This window comes from Phaethon aethereus (genome assembly GCF_964289735.1).
Source record: "Phaethon aethereus genome assembly, chromosome: 20".
NCBI lineage: Eukaryota > Metazoa > Chordata > Aves > Phaethontiformes > Phaethontidae > Phaethon > Phaethon aethereus.
In genome coordinates, this window is record NC_138596.1 from 6238545 (window position 1) to 6261581 (window position 23037).

At 38.1% G+C, this 23037-nt stretch overlaps 1 protein-coding gene across 1 annotated transcript in view; it reads left to right on the plus strand.

Annotated features, from left to right (window-relative positions):
* The window catches only part of SPTAN1 (spectrin alpha, non-erythrocytic 1), a gene marked incomplete at its 5' end in the record, with an annotated part of 49324 nt that overhangs the window by 10782 nt on the left and 15505 nt on the right, over positions 1 to 23037 (plus strand). The window contains 32 exon segments of the mRNA XM_082008797.1: positions 191 to 324; positions 1023 to 1167; positions 1262 to 1416; positions 2648 to 2783; positions 3340 to 3441; positions 4200 to 4337; positions 4786 to 4896; positions 5306 to 5383; positions 5556 to 5711; positions 6061 to 6265; positions 6394 to 6575; positions 7374 to 7617; positions 7932 to 8054; positions 8850 to 9067; positions 9758 to 9850; positions 10224 to 10358; positions 10872 to 11020; positions 12311 to 12370; positions 14634 to 14832; positions 16061 to 16165; positions 16952 to 16975; positions 17322 to 17357; positions 19188 to 19235; positions 19888 to 19979; positions 20364 to 20508; positions 20624 to 20805; positions 20987 to 21086; positions 21224 to 21421; positions 21574 to 21720; positions 22249 to 22352; positions 22490 to 22596; positions 22599 to 22651. Of these exon segments, the coding sequence (XP_081864923.1) occupies positions 191 to 324; positions 1023 to 1167; positions 1262 to 1416; positions 2648 to 2783; positions 3340 to 3441; positions 4200 to 4337; positions 4786 to 4896; positions 5306 to 5383; positions 5556 to 5711; positions 6061 to 6265; positions 6394 to 6575; positions 7374 to 7617; positions 7932 to 8054; positions 8850 to 9067; positions 9758 to 9850; positions 10224 to 10358; positions 10872 to 11020; positions 12311 to 12370; positions 14634 to 14832; positions 16061 to 16165; positions 16952 to 16975; positions 17322 to 17357; positions 19188 to 19235; positions 19888 to 19979; positions 20364 to 20508; positions 20624 to 20805; positions 20987 to 21086; positions 21224 to 21421; positions 21574 to 21720; positions 22249 to 22352; positions 22490 to 22596; positions 22599 to 22651 (4104 nt within the window).

Here is a 23037-nt window from a genome sequence, read left to right on the forward strand (position 1 = left end):
ACTTAAACTACTGCAAGAATATTGAATGTTTATACAGTGAGGGTTTCAGGAAAACGATCAAATTGAGTGATCATCTGGAAAGTACAGTTATTATAAATTGATTCCTTGAAAAACATTGGTGTTTCAAGGTTTTGTCAATGGATGTAAAACCACAGAACATATGAAAATAGCATTTTCCTTTGCTCACTAGGAACAACACCCTGAAGAGGAATTGATAAAGTCCAAACAGGATGAAGTAAATGCAAGCTGGCAGCGTCTTAAGGGGCTTGCCCTTCAGAGGCAAGGAAAACTCTTTGGGGCAGCTGAAGTTCAGCGCTTCAACAGGTATGATCTTGGCAGGATCTGCTGAAGTGATGTAATATTTGTGTGGACGTTTAATGATGCATTCAGCTGCATACAGTATTATGAGAAGAGCTACTGTTGTCTGTTATGTTTTTACTTTACTCTTCCTCATGACTTGTTGAAAGAGGACCTTGTAGAATTGCCTTAGAATAGTCATTCTGATTTAACTTTTCAACACTTGGCAGTTTTGCTTCCCTTTCCTCTGAGGGCTTTTTCCCGCAATTCTGTCCTACATGAGTCTTAAAAGGGGTGTTTGTTTATTGTCGGATGAATGTCAGTCCAATTGTTCGGGGTGTCTTTGAGCAGTGGACCTACTAGGTGATGGTGCTGGGTGGTGCTGCAATTCCGTATCCACATCTCATAAAACCATTTGAAGAATGGCCTGCCAGTATGCTTTGAGCCTTTTTAAAAAAAGGCTAATTTAAAAAATTTTTAAAAATTAAAAAAACCCAAACAAACAACCAAACTTTTTTTTTTCCAGGTTTGGGGTTTTTTGGGGAGTGGGGGTCTTTTGGGGGCTTTTTTCATTTGTTTTTTTTTAAAGGATGATTGTAGTTGGCTGCAGTGTTTATATATGGGTTTGTATGCCAGTACATCTGGCATACATAAAGGAAAATATCCTGTTTTCTTCCTTTTTCCATACAAGATAGATTTCTTTCAATTTGTACTTTGTTTTGAAGGGATGTGGATGAAACAATCAGCTGGATTAAGGAGAAAGGGCAGTTGATGGCCTCAGATGACTTTGGCAGAGACTTAGCCAGTGTGCAGGCTTTATTGCGTAAGCATGAAGGCCTGGAAAGAGATCTTGCAGCTCTGGAAGATAAGGTACCCATATGAGATGCATTTTACCTACAATTTCAATGACAAAACCTGCTTGTAAAAGGCTAGAAGCTTACTCACTGTTTGTGACTGGGTTTAGGTTAAGGCCCTTTGTGCAGAAGCTGACCGTTTGCAGCAGTCTCACCCAATAAATGCTTCTCAAATTCAAGTGAAACGGGAGGAGCTGATTGCCAACTGGGAACAGATCCGAACTCTGGCAGCAGAGAGGCATGCTCGCCTCAATGACTCCTACAGGTAGGGATAAGATCATGCTGAAATGACCTCTCTTCCTTATTCAAATTTGACAGAGGGCTCTTGGGAGGAGAAAAAAGGGATGCTGTTTCCAAAATTTTTGGATGATGCTGGTGTTTTCAGAAGCAGTCTTGTTCACCAAATTGTATTTTATAACAACTTCGTGTAGTAAAAGAAGTATTTATATGATAAATAAATACTTACAGCTTTTGGTCTTTCTCTGGATGTGGATCAATTATGAAAATAGACACCCTGATGTTTTAGGACGTTTGCTTTTTTCCCATCTCAGTTTATATCTACATTTTGAAATACGTTATCTGGCTATATTTAATTTTGGTGGTTCTGTTCACTGTGGAGTCCTTATGATTCTCTGTGAAGACTGAAGTATGGTATATTGTTTGATGTATTGTCCTAGCTAAATGAAGTACCTGTTCCTGTGATAGTTGCTTTGTTGCTGTGTGATTTTTCTTCATCTAATCTTGTCTCTATACTGGTTGTCTGTGAAACATAATCTGTTAGATCACTATTGAGAATCCATTCTAAGAAGAAACTTATCCTAATACGGTGTTTAGTGTACATCTTTTCTGGTTTTGTTTTTTCTGCTGTTTGTTCCCTCCCATCATGCAAGATTTATCGTGGTGGAGACCTACACAAGTAATCATTCTTCCTTTCCCTTCCTTGTCATAATCTTTTTAGATCAATTAACAGCAAATTTAAAAGGGAAACAGAAACCGATCACATTTGCTGCTAAGTGTTAAGCACATGCCAAAGGCAGTAACTGTAAAGGCACGCTGAAAGGAATCTGAGAATTTGTTTGCATATTTTAAGGCTGAGGCATGTGCAGTTGAAACTTTCTGTCAGTTCCACCCCACTCACACTGTGTTACGGTTGTGATGGAAGCAGTCCCGTGGGCTATCTTGAAACACTCTGCCTGAGAACGATCTTTTGATTTCTATTGTCTTCAACATACAGGATTGTAGTTAGGAATATTCCTTTTACTTTCAATATAAGTTATATGCAAAACATGTCTTTGAGAAATTGATTTTGCATTTTCCTCACTTTAAAAGGCTTCTTTTTCTGATTGAGAGCATATTTAGCTATTTAAGCTGATTGCCTTTTGTTTTTTTTCTATCTGAGGAGCAGCTTTTATGTTTGTAAACCTTTATTTGGGGTACGGGTGGTGAAACTATGCAGACAAATTATTTCCAACCATTTTTTCTTTTGCTTTCCTAAGGCTGCAGCGCTTTCTTGCGGACTTCCGAGACCTCACCAGCTGGGTGACTGAGATGAAGGCTCTGATAAATGCTGATGAACTTGCCAATGACGTGGCTGGAGCAGAAGCCCTTCTAGATAGACATCAGGAACATAAGGTATAATGGTTATACAGCCAAATCCAGTCAGCCATCCTGAACAACGGATTTGTATGTCTAACACAGTCTATGAGTCAGAACTGCTGATGTTGTATCACTAGAATCCTTTGATTGTGCAACTAACACAGTACTAAATTGCTGTCCTGATTTAATATTTTTACGTTGTTTCTTGATAGTATATATACACTAATAAAAAAGTATTTAACAATGCCTATGATAATATTTTATAAAAATAATTAGACCAGATAGCAGTCAGTTGGACTGTTTTGGTTCTTCATCATGATGAATTGCTATGAGGAAGCAGAAAGAGTGCAGCTTAAAATCAACCTTTAGTTTCATTTTAACATACGGATTTATACTTGCCTTATATGCATCGTAAGGTAATACATTTCATTCTAGTTTTCATGTTAAGTGTAATGTATTCAAAGATAGTTGAATTTTTATTATTCAGGTGTCCAGACTGTTGTCTGTATTATTTTCAGTAGCAGTTTTCATATTCTGGCACTCTAATATAAGGTAAATTTTGGTAACAGTTTATTCACGTTCCCTTTCATAGGGAGAAATTGATGCCCATGAAGATAGCTTCAAATCTGCTGATGAGTCTGGCCAGGCTTTGCTTGCTGCTGGGCACTATGCTTCTGATGAAGTTAAAGAAAAGGTAAGTTGACAGCAGGAGCTCCTAGAAGAATTTTGTCTCTTTCTTCTGTGTCCCTTAATTTAAGAGTTAATTTCTTGTTAAGATCGTAAGCTGCAAAGTATCATCCCTCTACATTACAGGGCTTTTTTCATGTGTTTAAGTAATGTGTGCTTTTCATTCTCGGATCGACAGCTTCTGTCTATCTATTAGTAGGAATTACTAGGACTACTAGTACTATCTAGTAGGAACTATTAGTATATCTTCCCCCCAAAAGAAAAATGGGTTATCTGTTTAAGTTTAGGTTTGCTATCAGAAGTGTCAGTAAATATTTAATATTTCTGAATGTTGGTTTTCAAACTAATGGAGCCTCTTGTGAAGTCTGCATATTGAAACATTGGTCAATCAGACAGTTCAAATGCAGTGAGAGTTGGCCCAAGAGGTTTCACAGGCAGAGAGAGCAGGATGGTTTGCTGAAGAGCTTCTCTTACAAATAGGTCTGCAGTCAAAAAGAGTGGTTGTCCATTAAACATCTCTGTGTAGGTTTAATCTGGAAAAGGAGAGGTTTCTGACTGAAGTCAGAAGGTTGTAGCCCCTACTCAAGCTTGATAAGCTGAGAAAACACTTGCCCTATGTGAGGATGATGATGTTAGTAACAGGAGAATGATTCTTTATACAGGAGGTCATTTTCAGCCCAGTGTTAACCCCTTTTTTAGAGTCACAACAGATGGAAATGAAAAGACAAATAAAGTTATTACATATTCCTCTTCCCAACCCATTAGCTGACCATCCTCTCAGATGAAAGATCTGCCTTGCTAGAACTGTGGGAGCTTCGCAGACAACAGTATGAACAGTGCATGGACCTGCAGCTTTTCTATAGAGATACGGAACAAGTTGACAACTGGATGAGCAAACAAGAAGTGAGTGCATATCTTTGAACTCTCCAGATGTGGTTGATTTTCATTTCTGGCTAGTCTTCTGTAGACTTAAACAATTGGTATTTACCAGTGGCAGTGACTGCCGCTAAACATGCACTAGTGAGCAGGGTGCTGTGCGCAGTTACTTACGTGATTGCCCAAGCTGCTACAATAACTGTTTCCATCTAATGCTGAAATTATTAGTTGTGACAAGTTGGCTTGAGATTGTTTTTGTATGTGTTAACTCTTGTAAAATGTTGTTTGAGTAAGAAGCTAAAAAGAACTATTCAGAACCTCTGGCTGTTAGAGGCGTACAGGGTACACCATCCCAGTATATCATCCTTTACTTTTCAGTAATATCCTGTGGTAGGAAACATCACTGGCCATGCTTGAGTTGACTTCGATTAGCTGAGCATGGAAACATAAAAATGCGTTTGTTTCCTTACTTAAGGCGTTTCTTCTAAATGAAGACCTTGGTGATTCTCTGGATAGTGTGGAAGCTCTTCTAAAGAAGCATGAAGACTTTGAGAAATCCCTAAGTGCCCAAGAGGAGAAAATCACAGTAAGACATTTACATTAGGTGATCACTAAATGGGAAGAAATAAACAAGTGAATTTGACTGAGGAGGGGACACTGCTGGGGTATGATAGAGAAGAATGGGGTTTGCTCTGCAGAATGATCCACTGTTATATGGGATGTATTATGTGTATCACCTCTAAAATGGAAAATACTGGAAAAGATAGGATAGGGCTCGATTGCTGCCTCAGAGACCTGTGTAACCCAGTGCTTGCATATTTGACAAAATCTGCACTCTTCTGCATGTAAGATGATGGTACAGATAAAAAAGGTAACAATAGCTATCTTAATTGCTTTGTTAGTTTTACTATGATAAACTTTTGAGAATTAGTTAAGTAAACTTGCAGAAATAATTTCTGTTACAGCACGTAAATGGAAACCTGTTTTCTCTTTAGGCATTAGATGAGTTTGCTACTAAATTGATTCAGAACAACCATTATGCCATGGATGATGTTGCTACACGCAGAGATGCTGTAAGTGTCTAAAATAGTTTTGGGCTGTAGACTTTAAATCATGTTCTGCTTTATAATTAAATGGCATGACTGCAATATAGAATAAGTCAGCAGAGCTCTCCCAAAAGTATGGATACAGTGGTGGTTCTTACAAGCTGGAAGAATTTTAAAGCCCTTACTATTTTTGTTTCAGCTGCTGAGCCGCCGAAATGCCCTTCATGAAAGAGCTATGTACCGCCGCGCTCAGCTGGCAGATTCTTTCCATCTGCAGCAGTTTTTCCGAGACTCTGATGAGCTAAAGAGTTGGGTTAATGAAAAAATGAAAACTGCAACAGATGAGGCATACAAGGTAAAACACAAAGACAAATGTTAGAATAATTTTAAGGCAATACCAGGCTTAATGTAATCAGTCTAGTGATATTGAAGCAGTGTCAGCCAAAATGTTGCTGAAAGTAGGTAGTATTAATGGCAGTGGAGGACTTGTAATTTCTCCCTGACCCCAAGGGGGATTTTCCCATCATACTGTAATCATGCTTATTCAATAGCTTAAGTGTTCTGGGTTAAGGCATATTTTTGGCACCAAATCCTTTGGTGACATCTTGGCATGTATATGAATGTAGGCTAATTTTTAAAATTCTTCAGAGACCTATAGATACTAATTTTGGATTGAAAGGTTCTTTTTCTTTCTTCATCTGTAGGATCCATCAAACTTGCAGGGTAAAGTTCAGAAACATCAGGCTTTTGAAGCAGAGCTTTCTGCTAATCAGAGTCGTATTGATGCACTGGAGAAAGCTGGCCAGAAGTTGATTGATGTCAATCACTATGCATCTGATGAAGTGGCAGCTCGCATGAATGAAGTTATCAGCTTGTGGAAAAAACTTCTGGAGGCCACTGAGCTCAAAGGTACAAGTTGCTCAGAAGAATATGGGCAATTCTTTTTTCTAGAGAGTTTAGCTGGGAGAAGACAGGAAGTGAGTTAAATGAAGTGGAAATCTTAAGTCCCGTTTTCTTCTTGCCACTGTCTTGGTCAGGTATAAAACTGCGTGAAGCCAATCAACAGCAGCAGTTTAATCGCAATGTGGAAGACATTGAGCTGTGGCTGTATGAAGTAGAGGGACATTTGGCTTCTGATGATTATGGAAAAGATCTTACTAATGTTCAGAATCTTCAGAAGAAACATGCCCTGCTAGAGGCGGATGTTGCTGCCCATCAGGTAAGGGACATAATTTTTCTTCCTGCCCTTTCAGATCTGCTTACTCAAAAGTATTCACTCCAGAGACCTTAGCAGGTCTGTATTTTCGTAATTTTTGTAGCTTTGGGTTTTATAGTTTATTTATCAGAAACAATTTTGAACTGATGCGGAATGTCCTTAAGAACAATATGTTCATGACTTTGACAAAAAATAAGCTTTTTGAAAGAGTAAAGTAATTCCATACTGTGACCTGCAGACAATACAGTGTTGTTTTGTGCCGTGAATGCCAACTTAAAAAGATGTGCTATGGTTTTTGTAGGAAATAATTCCCTCTTAGAACAGCCTATTCTTGTTCAGTTTGTTTTCAGGTAGCTCTAAGAAATGGGAGGGGAAGGAGAACAAAAAATTTTTTAAATATGGAACTTCACAGAAAGTGGTTCCTTCGTTCGCAAATGATCTTTAGGGGCATTAAATCCACAGCAAGAAAATCAACAACATCTGGGCTCCCACAACTGGAATTATTGTTAACAATTGAAAAATGGTTCGTCTAGAGTAGAATATCTGTAAAGTTAATGTAATTTTTTTAAATCTTCTGTTTATTTTCTGAAATTGACAGATTAAAACCAATTACATTTACATAATGTGTTGAATATTATCCAGGAAATCATTATTACCAAAATTACTGCATTGGCAGTGTGCAGCTGAGGTTTTCTTCTTCTGTCGCAATATAACCTATTAGCTAAAACCTGAAAATGTTTTCAGTCACTGCAGCCGTCTTGCAGAGATTCTGGCATAATGCTATCGCTGCATTAATTTTAGGATCGTATAGATGGCATTACCATCCAGGCACGCCAGTTCCAAGATGCTGGGCACTTTGATGCAGACAATATCAAGAAGAAACAAGAAGCTTTAGTAGCTCGTTATGAAGCTCTGAAGGATCCCATGGTAGCTCGCAAGCAGAAACTTGCAGATTCTCTTCGCCTGCAGCAGCTTTTCCGTGACATTGAGGATGAAGAGACCTGGATTAGGGAAAAAGAACCTATTGCAGCCTCAACAAACAGAGGTTTGTCCATCCCAATATCTCCAGGATTTAGATGTCAGAATTGCTTGTCTCTTTATGGAACATTCCCTGGAAATTTCTGAAATGTTTACTGTAATTAACATTTCCTGGAGTTACATAATTGCCATCACCCATGGTTCCGTAACTGTTACATTGCTTCTACAATTCCAATGGGTAACTTTGTTTTCATAGTGCTCTGTCTTGACTGTGATAGTACTTACTCTTCAAGTTTGTCTAGCACTGGTTTCAGCTTCCTTGAAATTTTTGTTTAGTCTAATGACTCTGAATTAACTGATTAACTATTTTATGTTTTTCAGGCAAGGACTTAATTGGTGTCCAGAATCTGCTAAAGAAGCACCAGGCTTTGCAGGCAGAAATTGCAGGCCATGAGCCCCGCATTAAAGCAGTCACACAAAAAGGAAATGCTATGGTGGAAGAGGGTATGTTTCAACGTTTTTTAACTCTTCCTCTTTCAGAAATCCAAAAGACTTTGTGCTGGAATTTGTTTTCTGCCCCTGTATGATTAAGAATTACTGCCTGTTTTTATCCAAGCAATAGATGAGTACCTCCTAGCAGGATGAACTTCTGGTCATTCTTTCACCTGCATATAAAAATAGATGCCTTGATGGGAACCTGTCATGATTTTTACAGATCTCCACCTGCTCTTGACAAACGCATGAGAGCCCTGTATTCAGCAGCTTTATGCCTATGGTATTTAGTCTTAATTTTTAAATCTATTGAAGGCTTGTATCGGAGGTACATAATCATGATGTGAAAGAGAATCCTCCCCAAGGACAGTAAGAGTCATTCCTGCTTTTAAATAACTATGTATTGTTATTTTTGACTGGGTGTTCTCAACACTAGAATACTAAAAAATATTCTCTGATTTAAGGATTCGGAATGCATGTCTGAAATAACATTTGTCTGTTGTCAAAAACTCTGCCACTGGAAAGAGATGGCCTTTCCTGTTTCATCATTGAGAAGAAATGTTATGATGTGGCTTGTTCTGTTCTTCATGATTCAAATATTCCTAGTACAGTTCGATTGACAGGTACAGAATTTTCCAGTCTGAGGCAAAAGGACAAGCTGAGTTGTGCTTTCATTATTCTAGTCAGAATAGGCTATACAGGTTTAAACAGATCTAATTTCTGTGACTTTCGAGAATTACAAGTAATCTTTTAGTGTATATTTATGTTTTCTTAAATCCTTCAGTTCCCTCTCTTTCTGTTACTTAGGACATTTCGCAGCTGAGGATGTGAAAATCAAATTGAATGAGCTAAACCAAAAATGGGACTCTCTGAAAGCTAAAGCATCTCAGCGTCGACAAGACCTAGAGGATTCCCTGCAAGCTCAGCAGTACTTTGCTGATGCTAATGAGGCAGAATCCTGGATGAGGGAAAAGGAGCCCATTGTAGGCAGCACAGACTATGGAAAAGATGAAGACTCTGCTGAGGTATTTGAGGTTGTTGTTAGAATTGATTTTGCATAAACACAGTGAGGATTTGTCCAGTGGTAAAAAAAAAAATAAGGAGCTCTGCTAATTTCAGAATTCTTTAGAAAAGAGGCAGAAGATTCTTGCATCAAGATGAATTTTGCCTCAGGCTCAACACATGACAGTTTTTTCTGTGTCTTAGTTATTGCACGTGAAATTTTGCTCTTCAGTATGTTAAACCCATTATGAGGAAACTTTTTACATCTGTAGTCACTTTTTGATAGGGTTTTTGTAAAGTATAATGAGACTAATATCAGCAAATTCCTCACTCAGTGTTGCATTTCAAGTGCGAGTCTGATTTTCAGCAGTTCATTGGTGTGGAAGTAGTGACACTGCTGACTGACATTTCATCAAAATGAAGTGCTGTTTAAAGGCATACTTTCAAACTTAATTCTATTTCCAGAGTGATACGTGGTATTTCTGGTTACAACAAAATAATGTTTCTGAGATAAGGTAGAGGAAAAGCACCAGAAGCATTTGCACTACTATCTAGCCTGTGAATAAATAGAAGCAGTTATTCTCATGAGAGTCACAAGACTGGCAGCTCTGAAAAACCCACATTCCCTGTGTGGAGGCAAAGTATGTATTTTAAGCAGAATAGTATTTGTAAAATGGCTAGGTGTACATGTTTTTTTTATCATTTGCTTTCAGGCTCTTCTGAAGAAACACGAAGCTTTGATGTCTGATCTTTCTGCTTACGGCAGTAGCATACAATCGTTAAGGGAACAGGCCCAGTCATGCCGGGTAAGGAAAGATGCTAATCACGTTGCTAAAATCCTTCGGTCAGCAGAAGGTAAAGACAAAGCTTAATAACAGTTGTTCTTTTTGAGAACTTATTGCAGACTGTACTTGATTTTTCTCAAAAAACTTAGTGGTTTGTTTTTATAATTATAACAGGCAGCTATGTTGCGTTGGAAGAACAGGATAACGTGGTGGTTTTCAAGGTTTAAGCCCAGACAGCACCTAAAATAAGTCTCTCTGCATTACGTTTATTTCAACAAGAATCATTTAAGGTGCTACAGCAGCCTTAACTAAGGCTGAAGTATTTTTTAGGACAACTACATTTATTGTAATAGACATGGAACAACTCATTTTTCTTGTGCTGCTTCTTTGTTAGCAACAAGTTGCTCCCACAGATGATGAAACTGGAAAAGAGCTTGTTCTGGCACTCTATGATTACCAAGAGAAGAGTCCCCGGGAGGTGACTATGAAAAAGGGAGATATCCTCACCTTACTCAACAGCACCAACAAGGTATGCTCTTGCCTTCCAGTTTGCTGAGCTGCTTGACTCACTTGGTGTTGTGTGGTCTGAGGAGTGTTTTTGGTTTTGTTTTTTTGAATAACAGCAGTCAAAAAAGTTAAAGGATTTGAACATCTAGTCCGTGTTCCCATCCAGCATTTTAACATACCTCTTCAGCTCATTCTCATAGCTCCTCTATAGCTGCTAGCTTTTCTAAGTTAGGTAAACAACATACACTATAGGGCATGTGTCTGTGAGAGAACTTCTTTCCCTACTATTAAGGAATTTTTGACCAAACACAAGAGGAGACATGGAAGTAAGACCTACACGTCTTCAAGAGATGGCTTGTTTGAAACTATCTCCATAAAACGAGCAAAGTGTTGTGAGCCGCAGTAGTTTTCTCGAGTTAATAAAAGCCTCCAATTTGTATCTTTCAGTTGTTCAGTGTACTGTATGTTTGGTGCTTGCCTCACAGTGGATGCCTTTTTTTTTTTTTTTTTTAACCCCCCTCCCCTCCCTTTCCAGGACTGGTGGAAAGTTGAAGTTAATGACCGTCAGGGCTTTGTACCAGCTGCCTATGTGAAAAAACTAGATCCTGCCCAGTCTGCATCTCGAGAGAATCTCCTGGAAGAGCAAGGCAGCATAGCATTGCGACAGGAGCAAATTGACAACCAGTAAGATCTAACTGATGAGATACGACACCCATCCAGTATTTGCTGGCTTGGCTTCTGCCTCGCATATGCCAGAAGTTTAGGTTGATGCATCTTATACTAGGAAGTAATTAATTGGAGCAAAACAAGGTGCTCCTTTACCAGGGACACCATATTGAGTTGTTTTATTCTTATTCTAGATTTTCTTGTTGCTTTTCCCATTTTTTAACTGTAAAACTCATGACACTAGAGCTCAACTTGCTGTCTGACTTCAGTACTTTATGTGTTCCTTTTGTTGTTGTACCTAACAACTTTAAACTTGTTTGTGAGTTACATCTGTCCTAAGCAGCTCTTGTATTTGTAGTTGTCACTTCTTAATGTGTGATCTGTTTTGAAAAGCTTTCTTAAATTTGGTTACATAAAGTACAGTAACCTCCCTATACAGGGCTGCCTCTGGAGGTGACCTCCTTAGGAGCTGTGACTACTTTGGTGCTAGCTCGTTACTTTTTTTCCTGAAATGTGGTGCCATTATTTGTTGCCATTACATGAGCTAAAACGTGCCCCTCCCTTCTCGCCCTGCCTTTTAAAAGAGGAATATGCCACTGCAAAGGTAGAAAACTGCATGACTGCTTGCTAATGGCCTCCTAAAGCACATGGTAGTTGTAGATTAGTTGAAGCGAGGGCTGTGTGTGATAGCTGTGAGCTACTGGCTCATCTTATCAAGCCACTTGGAAGCCAAAGCTGAAAGTTTTATGCATACTCCCATCTGTTTGCACAGCTATGCTGTCATTCTACGTGAGAATTTCTTCCCACTCAGTTGCTTGAGTCACCAGTTATTACAGTGACATACAATAATTATTAGCTTTAGCTCTAGAATTAAAAAAGCAAAGCAAAAAAAAAAAAAAAAAAAGCTTGTACCAGTGAGAAGAAAAGATGCTGGAAAATTGTGACGCATTGTTCAGGATTTTAATAATGTGTAACTTTATGGGTTTGCATGCTGCTCTTAAGAACTAGAACAGGGGTGCCAAGGAGAGGGAACCGCCCTTTAGTTTTCAATCAAATGGCTCAATGATCAGGAAACGAGGAGACCTTATAGAGAGAGTTCAGCTGTACTGCTCAGGTTTCTTTATGTGAATTGTACTCCTGGTCTGATTTGCTTTGCTTCTGAACGACACCTGATTTTCTCCATTTAAATGTGTACTCTTAACCATCTCCTACCACAGACAACCCATGGATGGAGCTGCTGCTTTCATTATTTTTGTTAATCTGACTAATTTTTTGCATGCATTTGCTGTGCTCCCTCTGTCTGTGCAGGACTCTCATAACTAAGGAAGTCGGCAGTGTATCTCTGCGTATGAAACAGGTCGAAGAACTGTGAGTAGGACTAGCCCTTTCTAAACCATGCTCTCCATACTGTCACTGTTCATTCTCCCTTTGTTTCTTTCTTTGGGAAAGCTGCTCCAAAGAGACATGGAGGAAGCAATTTCTGCAATGTGAATTATTTTAGTTTAGTTGAGCGTTGTGCTATGTGTTTCATGTGTTCTTTATAACCAACCATCCAGCCAGCTGCTTATCTTGTTGGTCACCTCCGTGCTGCTGAATTGGTTGGTGATGTTATTTTCCATTACGCTGATTTTGCTTACCAAACGAGACTTTAGTGATATCTAGACTGTTTTCTTTAAAAAGCATCTGTTGCGTTTTCTGAGGTGCAGATATAAATATGAATTTGTTTATATAAATACATAAAAGATCTATATACTGAGTATTATGGCACATATGAATGCCTTAGAGTTTGGGAAGGGTGGTGTTACAGTTTATCATATAAAGTAAAATTCCTGATGAGTAGTCAAAAGGCATTAGTTTGTTTATAAAGGATGATTGTTTTATTATAATATTAGCTTAATTTTCAAACTTGTGTTCATGTCTCCTGGAAAAATACCAAGTTTGCGTTATGGTCTTGAAAGTTGCTGGGAGATGCAAAGCAATACTGTTGATTGGCTGTGCCTGACTGTCCTTTTGTAGAGAATGTATTTCTTGAGAATCAAAAGTGAAAGTATTGTGTTCATCTGTGAAGTGCTGCAAAGCAACTTTGAGGGACAGTCTGCTTCTAAAGGAACTTTGCCCCAGATCCTCTATGAGCCTCGCAAGTATTTAATACATAAAATTGTGTGCTGAGGCAAATATCTGCAGTCGGATCAGGCTTTAAAACAGTGTTTTCCTGCATGCACTAGCTCATTCAAATCAGGGTAGTACATTTCCCTTCAAGCCTCATGCAAAAGATTCTTGGTTCCTTTCTATCCAGTCTTAAACCGGGATAGACAGGAAAGCACAAAGTCTCTGCTTCCATGGAAAGACTGAGAGTTGATTATCAGTTTGATGGATAGACATTACAACCCAGGGTATCAAGGATTTTCTTCAACAGACTTTGTAATCTCTGAATTATTGATTAGGAAAATGCTACATCATAGACCTCTTCAAGTTGGGAGGTATAATTGCTCAGTATTTACCTGTGTGCTTCAAGGTGGGAAATGAAAACCAAGGCTGCCCTTTCTCCATTTGAGGTCCCTGCAGATATCTCAGCAGTATCTTATTTGATTTAATAACATCTAAATGGGTATCTTCATGGCTTCATAATGAGAATCAGTTGCTGCTGTTGATCACTGTAGTAGACCAGTGTGCAATCTGATTCAGGATGTTAAAAAAACATCCAGAAGCAGCTAGAATATCTCCTCTTCCAGAAGACTTAAAATAGGGTAACAGTAAGAATGGGTGTTAAGGCTGTGGCTTTTCTGAATGCAGGTTCTTTAGAAACAGGCATTATGCATTGCAAAGAGATCTGTAATTCAGCATCAATGGCTGTAAAAATTCCTATGGCTTTCATTCATCAGTAGATTGTGAAAGGTCTTGCAGAATCGTCTGTGTCTAGTTGGTTACCAGGAATCAAATAGGAGACATCAGGTTTTTTGTAGTTTTAAATAAACGGCTCGCCTTTTGAGGTTTTATTTGCATGTTCAAACCAATTTAAACATTTTAGAGGTTTTACTTGGCATTTATTCTAATGTAAATGAGCAGTAATTTCACTGATGTAGTTGGGAATTCCACAAGTATAAGAACAGTGTATGTGAAATGAGTTTCATGGATTTCCCAGTTGAATATAGTTGTGTTACCAAAGAAATAACGCCGTTTTTCAAACATTCAGCACATTTTGCACTGAATAGTGTCTAGATAAGAAATTTATGTTCAATAGCTGGGAGGCTAGTGGATTTTAATAATCTTATGGCAAACTTGATGTACTATAGGAAAAAACTTCTCAAGGTAAGACCCTAGGGAGTCATTCTTGCATTGCAGTGCTGTTGTAGCTTAAGAGCCTACCCTGACCTAAGCTGCGATTTGGGTTTGCTTTTGCCTAGTGAAGTGTTGCATGTGTGAGATCACATTTTGGTGTGCATATCCATGTAGAAGAGAAACATGCACATGATAAGGTAAATGTAAACTGTACAAGTAGATAATTCTGTAGAAGAACAGTGTGTAGACTGTAGGGATTTCCCACATCTTTGGTGATATCAGTACTTGGTAAATTACTGTGACTGCTCACTTCAATCTTACTGCTCCCTTCTTTCCTTTCTGCTTGTTCCAGGTATCACTCGCTTCTTGAGCTGGGAGAAAAACGTAAAGGCATGCTAGAAAAAAGCTGCAAAAAATTTATGCTTTTCCGTGAAGCTAACGAGCTTCAACAGTGGATCAATGAGAAGGAAGCTGCACTCACAAATGAGGAAGTAGGTGCTGATCTGGAGCAGGTGGAGGTGCTACAGAAGAAATTTGATGATTTTCAGAAGGTATGTTGTAATACTGCATAATGTGTGTGTTGGTTTTGGTCTCTTCCCTCAGGCTTTCTGATCATGTGTCTGTGCTAATTTTTCATAGCTGAGCATAATTGAGAAGGGAACATAGCTTTGACTGGAAATAAAAAGGTATATATGCATTTTTTTTTAATTTTGTGTTGTGAGGATAGAAAGAATACCACATTCAAAAGTCTTTAGTTTGATTACAGCCTCCAGGTTGGTACCTGCTTCCCAGCCCCCAGAGAACTGAAAATCTCTCTCAACACGTTCAGATATAGAACCTGCCAAGCTTTGGAGGAATTTCATTTTGTGTAAAGCATAACCTTCAGTTAAGCTATTGCTCTCCCTTTTTGTTGAAAGAAAAGATGCATTTTAGTTTCTATCTGTAGAGTTTTTCCCAAGATGTGAAAAAATAATTCTCTGCTTCAAAATGCTGGTAGGTTTTCAGTTTTATTTTTTCCTCCCAATATTTGCAATATTAGTTAATTATTATTTCTTTCTTTGAATGAGGTGTGAATGAATTGCTTGGGCATATGTATTCATTCTGTCCGCTTTGGTAAGATAGTGAGCACTGAAGTGCAAAGATGCTTCACCCTGTACATTGGAAAAGAGAGTTCTGTGGACTTTATCATGTTTACAGCTTGAAAGTTGGCTAACAAACAATTTGAGCCAACCTAATATTGTAGGTGAAAAGATGATAGCAGTTAGTGGATCTGGGTTCTTTTAAAATAAGCTAATTGTTGAAAATAAAATGTCACCTACTAAAATTTAAATGCAAGTTCTCCACTACTTTTTTTAACCAGGTTCCCTTTCTCCTTTATAGAAAGCTCTCCATCAATCTGTTTGGCTGGGAGGTACATAAGTGACTTAGTAAAATTACTTTATAAGCTGGCCTTTGAGCTTACTCATGCAGTAATGTAGGTGATAGCTTTTGATCTTCATGTTGGTAATGTTGTATACTTGACAGTTGAAAAGTGTGTTCCATTCCTGATTGTTAATTAACTTTGTCTATAGTGTGTTCCTTTAATCCAGTGATACTCGGTGTTGGCAGCTGGGGTTTCCTGGCAGAGACTGTCATACATTGTATATTCACTGGTAACTGTAAAGGTCAAGTGTGCTGAATTCCCGCTGTTTACAAACGGTGTAACGCCCCTGGTGTGCCAACTTGTTCCACGTGTTTTGCTTATGTGAATGTTAATGCTGTGATATTTTACTGTTTCAGGATTTAAAAGCTAACGAGTCACGTCTGAAGGACATAAACAAGGTTGCGAATGACCTGGAGTCTGAAGGCTTGATGGCAGATGAAGTGCAAGCAGTACAGCAACAGGTCCACTTTTTTTTCCTGACTTAGTCTAATCCTCTTGAGAAGCAAAAGACTTTCTTCCTTTCTTTTGTCTGTTGTCTTCTGTCTCTGTGTCACTGCAAGATTTTACCTGTTCATTTTTGCTCTCTATTCTGGTAATAGTGGCATTCTAACCAGAGATTCTCGATGCCTGTTCTGTAGCATGGCCATCACAAGGGTACCCTTTGAGTTGTTTCTTTTTGAAATAGTGCTATAGCAAATTGCACCATCTAGAGCTTTTTTCTTTTCTTTTTCTAGGAATGGGACGTCTTTAAAATAATATTAAAAGTCATGGAGAATGCATGTGTTAGCTTTGCTTCATATAAATTTGAAATTTCAGCCTTCATTTCTTTGCAGGAAAAGTGGTGAGGAATGCTAGGGGAAAAGAGACATAAAACAGAACTCAACTTCCAGTGGAGGGTTTTTACGGGTTTTCTGTTTTGGTTTTTTTTAGTAACATATCTATTTTTTTCCCAGCTTTTCACATACTTGTGCTATTTCTGTAAATAATTCTATCTGGTGCCAACAGAGTATTGAAGCAGCTTGTTTATTTTCTGAGCTCTAAGATGATGTGTTTTAGTAGATAGTTGAGTAGTCAGACTCCCATTTCTGCTACACGTTTAGGTTGTGTGAGCATTACTTGACTTAATGACATGCTGGTAACCAATTTGTAGAAAAAACGTTGTCAAAAACATGGTCTCAAAAACAGTAAAAACTTCCTTTCTGTTAGAAAATAACAAGTTGTTTCTGTTTGTCCTCTTTCCTTTGCAGGAAGTCTATGGTATGATGCCCAGGGTAAGTGTTGATTTCTGAGATAAAGGGGCAATTATAACAGGTTTGGGATGTACAAGTAGAAGTTCAAGTCATTAATTGTAGTCCATTTCCATGAAGGAACTCAATGACTTTGAATGGACATAAAAAGATTATCTTATCTTTGATTCCTTTATTTCCTGAGTATCTTACCCCACATCACAAATCAATGCAGAGCAGGATAACCCAAGACGACTGAAATACTTCCTTGTAAAAATTGATTTACTCTGTTAAGCATTGAACATGAAGAACTTTCAAAGATTTTTAGTATATTCTGATAGTTTTAGGTTTTGCTTCCTATTTAAAGCCGTTTCTTCACGTTTTCAAACAGGATGAAACTGATTCAAAGACGGCCTCTCCTTGGAAGGTAGGTGTCATTACTTAGTAGCATGCAACAAGAAAGTAAAACAAAAACTACAGCACATCATCTTTTTTAGACCATGCACCTTCTCATACACCCTTTTTAAATTTTTTATTCCCTTTTTTTTAATAGACTGTTGACAAAGTTATTTTAATGGTGTCCTAGTCTCAGCAAGTGTTTAAATTGGTATTTATTTAGGGTTAGTGACTTTCATTTTACTTTCTTTGTTTACTTCGACAAGTGTGTTACAAAAATTTGTTGAACATTCAGCAGGAATTTGCCTTCATATACTTGCATACAGCTTCTGTCAATACGTAAAGGTGTCATACTGGTACTATTCCTTGTTTTAAAAATAAAAGCCATCTAGGCAAAGTCAAGTAACTATGTCAGCTCTCTATTTGCAGGTATAATTATTAGAATAACTGAGATAGGTTTCCAACAGAATTACTCTAGCCAAAGTTGCCGACAGTCCATTTTTTACCCTTCTGCTGCAAAACTCCATTTTGTTTTGAGCTTGTACTATTAAGACTGAATCCAGTTTTTATACCAGTGTTTTTAGGTATTACATGGCCACTATATGTGCACTACTCTCTGTTCACTTAGCATGAGTTCTTTTTTATGGTAGCGAGCAGAAAGAAATGTTTTTATTCCTGAAGGTCAAAGCCATTTGTATCAATATTCCCTTAGTAAGGAATATGTTGTATGTGTATAGCAGTATCTTTGTCTTCCATTGCTCATCTCTAGCTCATTTTCTACACTAGTTAGAAGGAGCCTTTCTCCATTCATTACTGGCTTACAATGGAATAGCTGTCACCTGCTGATGCACAGAAATATCTTGAATATTTTTGACATTATCCCACATTGTGTTTTTCTCTACAATATTTCATTCCCATGTGTCATGTCTTACGTACACCCTCTTAGACTTAAAGCTGCTTGTACATCTGTGTGAATGTGGGAAAAACAGAAGTGTGTGCAGTATATTGACTGCATTGTAGAAAATGCAGCCATGTCCACAAGAATTGGTGCTTTTAAAAATTTTTTTTTGCACAGATGGTACACATGTACAGCGAATGCTAACAGTCTCATAGTAACTTAGCAAACTATAAGTTCTTCTCCGTGCATATGTGCAAAGGGATTAATTTTGCAAGTAATCCATCATTGTCAGAAAAGTAGATTGCATATTGGAGGGAATTGGTCATTATTTTTCTAGTTAACCTTCGCCAATTTTGATGATCTAGAAATATCTGAATTAAATGTTAAGCTGATTTTGCAAAAATGAGAGAGGAGTTAAACCATTTGGGTGATTTTTTTTTTTTTTTTTTTTTTTTTTTGGTCCCTATCACTAAGCGTTTGGGAGTTTTTAATTCACTTATTGAATGTGGCCTTTAAAACTTCTCTTTTCTGTCCTTAAGACTGTTTGTTTGTTTCAATTTACACTTATGTGGTAGTACTCACTTGTACATTTCTAACTATTCTTACTCTGAGCTGTAATGCCTTAGGTATTGCAACTCATTATTCTTAGTTGCTTTTGTAATTTACTTGCATTGATTTTCTTAGTTTGCTTCTCTCTTTCATCTTAAACAACAGTGTGTTCAAAACACTGTTCTAAAGTAGCATATAAAATTGGAAGAATTCAACAGTTTTCACTGAAAGTTGTAAAACTTAGGGTGTTTCTTTATTCCTGCATTTTGTAGAGTTGTATTTTACAAAGTCTTGAGTTTTCAACCAAGGTCAAGTTATTATGGATTTTTAAGGAGTTTTCTTTCAGTCTGATTTTGGTTGTGATTGGTTAGAGTTAACTTTAATGCTACATTTTTTTTCTGCCTTTTCATACAGTCTGCACGTTTGATGGTACACACAGTGGCAACCTTTAACTCAATCAAGGTAATAATACAACTTTTTCTGAGCTGATTTAAAAGCTGAGAATGTTTTTTTTACACCGCCCCCCGCCAAGTTTTTGTCTTTCATTACTCTATAAATCCTTTTGCATGAACTTACTGAAAGAAGTATTGACATACACAGCATTTGCTTTTCAGGTTATGTCAACATCTTATTATATACCTAAAATCATTTGTTTTTATACCTAAGGGGAAACCCTTAAAATGGTTTTATTTAACTAGGATGCTTGAATTTGTGCATTCTTCTGGAATTAAGCAGAATATAGTAACCTTCACCTGTAGTGAAAGGCTAGTCTTGACTTTTCATTTATCTTATTGATGCCTAATGAAGTTTATATACTATAAAAGAAAAAAGCATAGCTATTGTAGGAAATCTTCCAGTATTGCTGGTAGTATTCTCAGGAGACCCCTGAAATAAAGCCTATAAGAATGGACATGCGGAAGGGGTTGTTGGCGTGTTTGCAAATGTCAGCAAAATGAAGACGGTGTGGATAAGCATAGTGAACAAGATGTTTCTGGTTACTAACATTTTCTGTTTAACATCATAAAGCTTCAGTTAGTCCAGCAGGGAGTTTCTTGGTTAATGCAGTAAAACTGTGGTCTGCAATATCAGTGGGGTGTTTTTGTTGCTTTTGTAGGAACTGAATGAACGCTGGAGATCTCTGCAGCAGTTAGCAGAGGAGCGAAGCCAGCTGTTGGGCAGTGCCCATGAGGTCCAGAGATTCCACAGGTGAGGTGTTTGTATCATATCTGGTCTTAATTCAATAAAATGCTTTGTCTATTAAGAGTTCTAAAAGATAGTGGGACCTATTTTTATCATATTTCAACCGCCAGCTTGTTCAGTGGAAGTAAGACCACTGGTGGTCCAGAAAGAATTCTTTATATTCTTCCTAGAAACAGAAAGACTTGTTAACATAAAAGCATGGAATTGCTGCAGGCTTGGGAGGTCTGGGCTACTGTTTTGCCAAAGTTCGTTTGTGTCATCTTGGGAAATAATTTAATAGATGTATCAACTCTGTGAGCTGCTCTGGAAATCGGTGACCTGCTACGTAATGCAGATCCTAGTATGATCTCCATTTTAATTCTCTTTTTGCCTTCCCTTCACTCAAATCAGAGATGCTGATGAAACGAAAGAATGGATAGAGGAGAAGAATCAAGCATTAAATACAGACAACTATGGACATGATTTGGCCAGTGTGCAGGCTCTGCAGCGCAAACACGAAGGCTTTGAGAGAGACTTGGCAGCTCTTGGAGACAAGGTGAGGTTAAGGAGGACAAAACCAAAAGCTTTCTTTTTATCTAGTAGAAATTATTGAACTATAGAAAAGATTCTTTTTTTCTTCATTGTTTTTGTTTCCCTTTCTTTGATTCTAGGTGAATTCTCTTGGTGAAACTGCCCAGCGTCTGATCCAGTCACATCCAGAATCTGCTGAAGATCTCCAAGAAAAATGTACTGAGTTGAATCAGGCTTGGAACAGTCTGGGAAAACGTGCTGACCAGCGCAAAGAGAAGCTTGGAGATTCTCATGACCTGCAGCGTTTTCTCAGTGACTTCAGGTAAAGATGCTGTCCCGCTCCGCCCCAATTCATCTGTCTGATACATCATTAGTGAAGTATATATGGTGTGTGTTGTTCCGTGGGGGTATTTCTGGGGAGGGTTCAAAAAAGGACTGTTTTTCCTATTCTAGCTTATTTCAATGGAGGGAGGGGAAAATCCTCTAATAATTTGTGTTCACAGGGACCTTATGTCTTGGATCAATGGAATCCGGGGCCTGGTCTCCTCAGATGAACTTGCAAAGGATGTGACTGGAGCTGAAGCTTTATTGGAAAGGCACCAGGTATGTGGAAGATAAGGGTGTATCATAAACATGAACAAATGTTTCTTTTTCTGACACTTTCTATTTAGAGTTCCAAAAGTAGATCAGTTCCAGCTCTGCTGTCTATTTATTTAAAAACTCATCTCTGTACCTTGCAGGAACACCGCACTGAAATAGATGCAAGGGCTGGCACTTTCCAGGCATTTGAACAGTTTGGACAACAGCTTCTGGCTCATGGACACTATGCCAGCCCAGAGATCAAGGAGAAACTGGATATCCTAGATCAAGAACGGACAGACCTAGAGAAGGCCTGGGTCCAGCGCAGAATGATGCTAGACCAGTGCCTAGAACTACAGGTTCTATAGTTTAAAAATTTTAAAATTAAAAAATGCTGCATTTTTAAAAAGAAAAATAATTCTTCCTTTCATAAGAAACTTTATTTTTTCACAGTGATGAGCAGTGCTTTTGGTCTGTCTTTCTCATGCTTTGGAGTATTTCTTCTCCCTAGCTGTTTCATCGGGACTGTGAACAAGCTGAAAACTGGATGGCTGCCCGAGAGGCTTTCCTAAATACAGAAGATAAAGGAGATTCCTTAGACAGTGTGGAGGCACTCATCAAAAAACATGAAGATTTTGATAAGGCAATCAATGTTCAGGTGAGGAGTGTAGCTGAAGTAAGGGGAAAATAGTTTAGTTTTTCTTTTGCAGATTATTAGCAAAAGAAGTTACTACCATGTATGGCTTCTGAAGTTCAGTTCTAAATATTCAGCCATTTGGGATCTGCAGCAGAAGTTTAGAAGTGGCTAATGCAGATAGGGATGTATTTCACCGCCTACAAACAGTGTAGGAATAGTGGCATGTATTTGTGTAAATCTCTTGCTGATTTGAAAAGGATTTTTTTTTTCTTACAACAGAACAAAGCTGCCTCCTTTTCTTGAGAGATTGTACTGCTATAGCTTAAAGTCCAAAAGATACTTTTTTCCTAAGTGGCACAGGTGAAAGATGTTCTGAAGTTGAACTCTCCAGTCCTGTAGAAGACAGACTTTCTTCATAGTCTGGGGAGGGTGAAGTTTACAATAATGTATATTTAAAGAAGGCAAAAAAGTCTTGTTCCATTCCAGACCCTGCTCATCACTTGACTTTAAGGAACCACAGTTCTAATTTATGACTTCTGTTTTTAATAGGAGGAGAAAATTGCTGTCTTACAGTCTTTTGCCGACCAGCTGATCAATGCCGATCATTATGCAAAAGGAGTCATTGCTAACAGGCGCAATGAGGTTCTGGACAGGTCAGTATGGCCCTGTTAGATGGGATGAAGATACCGACTGAAAGAGAATGCTATTTGGCAACATCTTGTAGCTGTTAAATGGGATGCTGTGTGCAGTCCTAGTTTTTCGTTCAACATGTGTATTTAATTGCATACAGGTGGCTTCGTCTGAAAGCTCAAATGATTGAAAAGAGATCGAAGCTAGGAGAATCTCAGACGCTCCAGCAGTTCAGTCGTGATGTGGATGAAATAGAAGCTTGGATCAGTGAAAGCTCCAAACTGCAAGTGATGAGTCATATAAGGATCCCACAAATATCCAGGTAAATATGATTCTCAGCTCAAAAAAACGAAATACAATTTTTAACTTTTCAAAGCAGCACACTCTGGTTTGAAAAAATATGCTCAGGAATTCTTGTTCAGCGATAACAGAATAATACACCATGTTGGACATGGTTTCCCTTAAGGAGAAAATGGAAGTTACATTATGCATGAAAGGAGACCCAAAATAGAACTTACTTGGTAATTATTGATGCATGTAATTAATAAGATACGAAGTATCTGCAGCAGCAAGTTTCCTGAAGTAACGCTTAAGTAGCTATTCTGTCTTTCTCACAGCATCTAGGTAATAAAATATGGAAATTGAGTTCTTGGATCTCATTTCTGTCTTATGTTCTAAAATGTGAAGTCTCATTTATTTTTCAGTATT